The sequence below is a fragment of the Priapulus caudatus genome, unplaced genomic scaffold, assembly GCF_000485595.1.
Source record: "Priapulus caudatus unplaced genomic scaffold, Priapulus_caudatus-5.0.1 Scaffold746, whole genome shotgun sequence".
NCBI classification, from domain to species: Eukaryota; Metazoa; Priapulida; class Priapulimorpha; order Priapulimorphida; family Priapulidae; genus Priapulus; species Priapulus caudatus.
Window position 1 is genome coordinate 75,525 of NW_014577807.1, and position 7,433 is coordinate 82,957.

Here is a 7,433-nt window from a genome sequence, read left to right on the forward strand (position 1 = left end):
ATCGCCGTGGGCAATGACACTCGCATCGCCGCAAGCAACGACGCTCGCATCACACCGAGGGCAACGACACTTGCGTCGCCGCGGGCAAGACACTCGCGTCACACCACGGGCAACGACACTCGTGTCACACCGCGGGCAACGACACTCGCGTCAGTGCAGGCAACAACACTCGCATCGCCGCGGGCAACGACACTCGCGTCGCCGCGGGCAGCGACACTCGCATCGCCGCGGGCAATGACACTCGCGTCAGCGCAGGCAACGACACTCGCATCGCCGCGGGCAACGACACTCGCATCGCCGCAAGCAACGACGCTCGCATCACACCGAGGGCAACGGCGCTCGCGTCGCCGCGGGCAAGACACTCGCGTCACACCGCGAGCAACGACACTCGCATCGCCGCGGGCAATGACACTCGCGTCGCCGCGGGCAACGACACTCGCATCGCCGCGGGCAACGACACTCGCGTCAGCGCAGGCATCGACACTCGCGTCGCCGCATTGACACTCGCGTCGCCGCATCGACACTCGCGTCGCGGACTGATGTGTCAGGGGGGGCGCTAAACCTCCAGAAATTACCCGGACGGAAGATTCGATTGTGGCAGAAATGTTATTCCCTGCGGCCGAGCGACTCTCTGACGTTTTGTCTGTGGCAGAGGCGTGACAGGGGTCACAGTGATAGCACCTTCTGTGGTGTGTGTTGATTGCGAATCGCACGTCGTTCATTTAGGTTACACAAGTAATGATTAAGCGACGCAAATATCGCATACTTACACCACCTGCTTGTTGGCTAGAAATAGCTACGTAAGTATCTGATGAAGTGCCAACAAAGTGCCTAAAGGTAAGAGCGTCACTAATGTCCAGTCACGTTTCGCGCATTCGTGTCAGCGTCTTACCGACCTTTCTCTGAACCATGGTGAAGGTGACGCGACACCGGTGGCAGCACTCTCCATCAGCCCACTCCGGCGCCTCATCCGCTGCAAACATGGCGTCACTCTCCTATAAAAAGACGAATCATCAAGATCACATGAGTGTCGCGATCACTCGTGCGTAACCGACTTGCGCAACGAGTTGCTCTTCCTCGAAATTTAGTTACGTGTCACTTCATGCACATACCTCATGTAGAATATAATGAAATTATTGTTATGGTTTAATCAGCAGAAAATTTTATTTTCTTTAAAATAATTAAATTTGATAATTGTGTTGTTATACTAATTAATTAATTAAATTATTAATTAATTAATTAATTATTGTGTACGAATTAATAGCCAGCTCTACACCTGTAGTTATACACAAACGTCAACACAGACGTGGTTACATGTAGCATAATCTGCTGTTACACTACTTTAACTGTACAGTTTTTCACTAAATGCAAAGTGGGACCGATTCTTACCTGTCTTACCATTCTAATAGTATCTTTTCAGAAACAGAATAAGGATTTCAAGATAAACGTTGTAGCTAACAGATATGATATGCTCAGTACAAGACAAGAACCACAACAGTACAACACATTTGGTCCAATCAATGTTGCAACTACACTGAGTGAATGACTCATGCACGCATATGATGGGGATTGCCACTGGAACCCGTAAGGGATTTTGGGATCTCTCTAATGGACAAAGCATTGTACATATAGGGCCTACTGCTCAGTTCAGCATGTTATATTATATATAATATATTTATATTAGTTGTTATCAAAAATATCAATCTTATCTGTAGAATAACGATCCCAAATTTTGATAAATACAGACATCTAACATGAATATAGTTTATTATCCCTATCATGCACGTCTTATGATATATACAAAATTTACAAAATAAATGATCAACTACTGAATAATATAATTATAATAATATATTTATATTTTATTAGTTGTTATGAAAAATATCTGTTGATGCAATCCTATCTGTAGAATAATGATCCAAAATTTTGATAAACTAGCTGGAACCCGCGCTAAGCGCGGGCTTAGTGACTGTAATGCATGTGTTACCAGTAGTGTTATGTGTAAGGTGTTATATGGAGAGTTTAGTTGTTGCACATGTTTGTTTTTTAAAGTTGAGATCACAGGCACTTGGAACATCTCAATAAAAAAAATTAATGGTAAATAAACACGAAATGTACCAAAGTCTTAATGTTTCTCTATTCTATTTCGCCTATAATCACCTGCAAATGCCAGTGAAATGCTCATCTGCAACACGCAAGTACACCGCACGCCCTCGCTGTGCACAAACAGCATGAATAAGAGATATAGCGCCCCCTATTTTCAGGCAAATGTTTACCTTTTTTGTCTTTTTTAAGCCTTTTTTACGGTTTTCAACCGAGTATAGTTTAGAACCCGTCCCGTGTATTCATCGATCTCTTCTGTGAATTTGGCGCTATTTGGATCCAAACTGACGGAGCCTTTCATTAAATTACATACATACAACATTCGCCAAATTATAGTAAGATACAGACATTTAACATGAATATAGTTTATTATCATTGAATTATTGTATTATAGTATTGAATGATCATGGGCCCATTGTCAGAAACAAAATTTGTCTTAACATAACCTCATTAGTGTTAACATTAAAACTCTTTCTCAGACTGTTGACAGAAACAAGGTACGGGTTTCTCATACGCAGTGTGTAAAGAGACCTGGGGGCCGTTGTCAGAAACAAAATTAGTCGCAACATTAGTCTTACCATTAACTTCCACTCGTAAACCGTTGACAGAAACAGTCGAAATTTACGAGAACGAAAAAATCCTCGCAAATATTCGCGCTAACATTACAGAGCCCCAGACGCCTATTGTAACTTAGATATTAAGTTGAAAATGAAGCACATTTAACACTACGAATTACAATTATAGTGATATATAATTTATAATAATGAATAAAATGTGTTTTTTCTTAAAACACGTCAAAATAATTAATTATCTACTGCTAATAAAACAAAACAATACATTTAATAAATGGCGTATGGCATTTGTTCTCTTGTTTTGTATAAATGTTATCGATCTTGCACAACTCTCGCTTGCAGTGTTCGAGAATTTGTCTTGTTGTGCAGTAAATAATCATGACCTACGCTCATTTTGTCATCAAATATTATTTATAATGGGTGTGGGCCATTCATAATATGCATAATTACTTGTGATGGTAACATGATAAATGTGTATGAATTTGAATTTTTGTGAGGATCGATTTCTCAATCCAATCAGCAGCCGTTGTGATTAAGTTCCTTGTTATCGTAAGTTTTCTAATAGCATGCGATGATTGTTTTAACGCTAAGTCTTCGGGCAACATTAGCCATTAGTCGCCACAGTGTTATGTAGCATTCAACTTTTAGCATTAACTTTACGATGTTTCTGAAACGCCCCCCTGGTCTACAAGCAAAAAAGTTCACGCTAAGACTAATGTCAAGACTAATTTTATTAATGAGAATGGCCCCCATGACTATGTATACCTTCAGGGCAGGGAACTGGTATCCCTCCAGCTTCATTAGATTGTAGGTATCCTGTACGATACGGAAGACTGGCTTGTTGCGGAAGGCGTGAGACCACACCTGTATCAGTTCCAACACCTTTGCCTTGACGGTGTCCTTCCCTACCTGTAAAGGGTGCATGCAGCAACGAGGAGATGATTGTAAGAGGCCCAACCTGTGCCAGTTCCACCCGTTTGATAGTTAAAGGAGGCAAAATGTGGCGTGGGTTGGTTGTGGTGAGTGGGGGTTGTGTGGGTGGGTGGTGTCGGGGTCAGTGCTACATCTAATGACCCTGCCACGCATGATGGGGTTTTAAAAGCGTAGGGGTTAAGCCGGCATTAGGGTTGTTAGGGTTATAATATTGTGATGTTGTAATGATGATGTTGATTCATGTAAAAAGGGGTACTAAAGTAGCCCTGTTTGAGGAATGGCTCAGGCCGCAGTATTGCTCTAGCTGTCATCACAATACTATATCGAATTGGCTGAGAAAACAGCGAATCTACTTTTTCATTGAATTATCGACATAGCCTTCAGAATTCACTACAATATTAATAATTTTGGAATGTACAATTTAGTGAATACATAACTGATAATATAGCTCCAAGCTAACTAACCTTCCCAGTTCTTTACATCTCTTCCATGAATGCTTGGTTGGGCAATTTCCACAATGAACTGGAATTGCACGAGTTTTGAACACTAGGACTCGATTACCTAAAGAGTTAAATCAGCCATACTAGTAAAACGACTGTGTCAATGTAGAGATATGAATTTATAGACATGACATGCTTGTGAGAACTACGATCATAACATTGTAATACCAAAGCAATGATACATTCATTTGAAAAAATGCGTTTCATGCATTCAAACTATTTATTCGAAATGTTATTATAACTACCTGTTAGGGCTAAACAGTTGCCACAAATGGATTTTGGTATGAACATCTTTTTCTATGCATGTTGGAGTGCATACTTTGGGTGCTAACGAAAATGGAAAACAAGAATCGATTATAAATTTACGTAAATATGTATCAGATGACCAACAAATACCGAACATATTCTAAAGATCGATCATACTCTTCTCTGATATCTCCCTGCTGTTATCAAGACATAACCGTTTGAAGACTTTATAATAAGAAAACATTTCAGTGATTTAATCTCGAAGCAAGAAATTCCTATTGAAAGCATTGGAAATTTAATTAGCCATAACATTTCATTGCTCTTACTTTACTGTACAGTCACCCTGGCTGATGCTTCGCAATATTTGTAATAGAGATGCCCAGTCAGGTTCCAAACAGCACTGGCTTAGTTGCCATTCTCTGAAAATGCAAACATACTATCAATAGTTTTTTGAACCGAGTGCCGGTAGTCAATGGTTACGTCACCCCAGGCATTTTGCGCAATAGCGATACCATATGATATTGCTATGTTGCGGTTGTCATGCAATGCAGGACGTTATAGACCTCCGCTTGCTAATCGCTGAGGTGCGGCTTTAAACCCCATTACTGTGAAGTCGGATCGCTCGGACTATGGCGGGCGGATGTAGTGAGGTATATTCTAAGGAGGCTGCCGGACAGTTCACCTCACCCCAGTTCTCGATCCTAAATGTGTGAGCGTATCACACCTTAAGGGTAGCCGTCTGGTCACGTCAATAGATATACGACAGAACAGTATTACAAAAGCTAATCCTTGTGCATTCTATTACTTTAACACGCCTAAACAAACAATTACTCTACGATTACTAACAGATGTCTACAAACCCGCGAACGATACTAATCTGATAATCAAGTAACCTCGTACCTTAATACGTGGATCGCGAAGTAAGCTCGGCAAAGTGAAGGTGATGGAAATAAGATGCGAGTATATGAAGAATAGGTGTTAGGGACCAGGGAAATGATACGAGCTCTTAAAACTGGACTATGCGTGATCGAGAGGAAGAGGACGCGAGTCCCTAGCTTGGAGGTTTAGCATCCCCACAGATGCGGGCGGCTCCGACTAATTATGTGTCACTCGATGAATGTATGGGCGAGTGACACCAAATACTGAATCTCCCTGATAGTCGCTGCGTCTGTCAGCTACCACATTATATGATTGTGTGTGTGAACTGGCATCATATGACCAGAAAATAGGCTACTATAGTAAGAACGGACAGAATTGCAGCAGTATTGATAAAGCTGTTGGTGTCTGCTTTGGTTTCAGTGACTGTTACAAAACTGCACTCGGCTGATGTGGCCCGATAGGTTTTTGACCAGTCTTCCGTCAGACAGTCAACATTGACAACACTGAGACAAGCTTTCGGTCGTATGCGTAGACATTTTTACCTAACATTTGACATAAAAACAGAGCTTAACAAATGACTACATTTACTGTAACTTTACACGATAATATACCGTAAATCGTACGTGTCGAAAGATCCAGAGGAGAGCGAACTATGTCACGTGTATCAGGCTTGTAAGCAACAAACAATATCATCACAACACTCCTGCTGATAGGACAGAATCCATAGTATGAGCTCAGGCGCGCCAAGGTTCAAGAGATGAAAGGTCGAGCCACTCGCCATTAGAGAGTTGCACACATGCTAACATACTATATATACTATAATAAAGTAATCCCAATATAAGTTTGGGAATTTAATAATGAATTATATATTTTATCTAACTTATCGGTAATCAGAAACTAGGATAACGTCAAAAGTGTACATTTCGCCAGCAGACGATTGGATCATTGAGTCCCCTAAGCGACCAGGTGGCTCTAGTCTCTAGTCTAACCGCTTAGACTGGTACCTCGTGACAGTTTCACACGCACACTCAGCTAGCAGGCCATAAACGTCAGTGGTAGCGAAGGAGTGCGAAGGCAAGATAGCCGGAGTGAGTGGCGAACTGGGTAACCAGTCTTAGCTACGCAGTATCGCTACGCTGCCCGCGGGTCAGAGAATGTGGTTCAGAGCTGGAGCGATGTCTGCAGGTTAGGGTACTAGCTTGAGAGTTACTGGTGGCTCTATATTTTGGGTAAGACAGTTTCATTTATTGCGCCAAGTTTGGTTAATATATTGAAGTCACTGCAATTTAAGCATTATTACGGACTCATTTGAGTTTGTCTTAATTGGCGTTGCTCACAGTATGAGTATGAGCAAAACTTTAGGTTACAAACTACATGTTTGCCCTCACACACCTTCAAAAAAAAAAAAGTACACCACTGGCACTAACCTGCTATAGCTGACAGTACATTGTCGCTATGCAACCCCTATGCCAGAGCGAAGGCGGCAAGCTGACCACTCAACGCCTATAATAAGGAATCCCCACACATACATCGTAACCACGTGTAACATATCTCATAACCCTAACCTAAGCCCGCCTAAAGCTTAAGCTATACACCCTAACCCCTCGTGTACTGTAGTGTGGATTGCATATGCATGCACTGACGACATTCAGATTTACTCTCTGCAGGATAACACCAGCTGTCATGGAACACGCAACGACACCTGACCACAACATGCAGCCATTTCGAGTGGAGGTGCGCCTGGCTGGTGGGTTCATGCGGCTTCTATTGGTCTGTCTTCCCCTTCCACTAATGCAATCCTTGCTCGTTCCCAAGGAGCCTCCACCTGGCACACCAGGCCGGTTCAGTGCGTCGGGCGGACGGATAAGAACTAATAAGCTGCACGGGCATGTTGATCACTCATCGGGGCAGTACGCAACGACTACGCGATACATTGCGAGGCCAACGGTTTGCTGGTGTGTTGGTAAACCTTACTAATTTTTTTGGTAATCGTTGTAGGCTACATAACTCACAATCAGATTAAAGGAACAGTAAGCCTCTCGTTCTAGGTATCAGCTAATTTAGGTTATAATTTGTACATAAAAAGTTTTCATGGTATCACCATTAGAAATATTCTTATTTTAAATGTTTATAAAACTAACTGACTACACACGTTTGATTAGCAACGACGGGGCGCCACCTTCCAAAAGCGTCACGATCT

At 42.2% G+C, this 7,433-nt stretch overlaps 1 protein-coding gene across 1 annotated transcript in view; it reads right to left on the reverse strand.

The window, feature by feature from the left end:
• Window positions 1–7,433, reverse strand: part of LOC106813253 (hepatocyte growth factor-regulated tyrosine kinase substrate-like) — a 19,860-nt gene that overhangs the window by 8,798 nt on the left and 3,629 nt on the right. The window contains exons 5-6 of the mRNA XM_014817342.1: window positions 3,441–3,584; window positions 897–995 (exon numbers count right to left, since the gene is read on the reverse strand). Of these exons, the coding sequence (XP_014672828.1) occupies window positions 897–995; window positions 3,441–3,584 (243 nt within the window). The remainder of the gene's footprint in view (window positions 1–896; window positions 996–3,440; window positions 3,585–7,433) is intronic.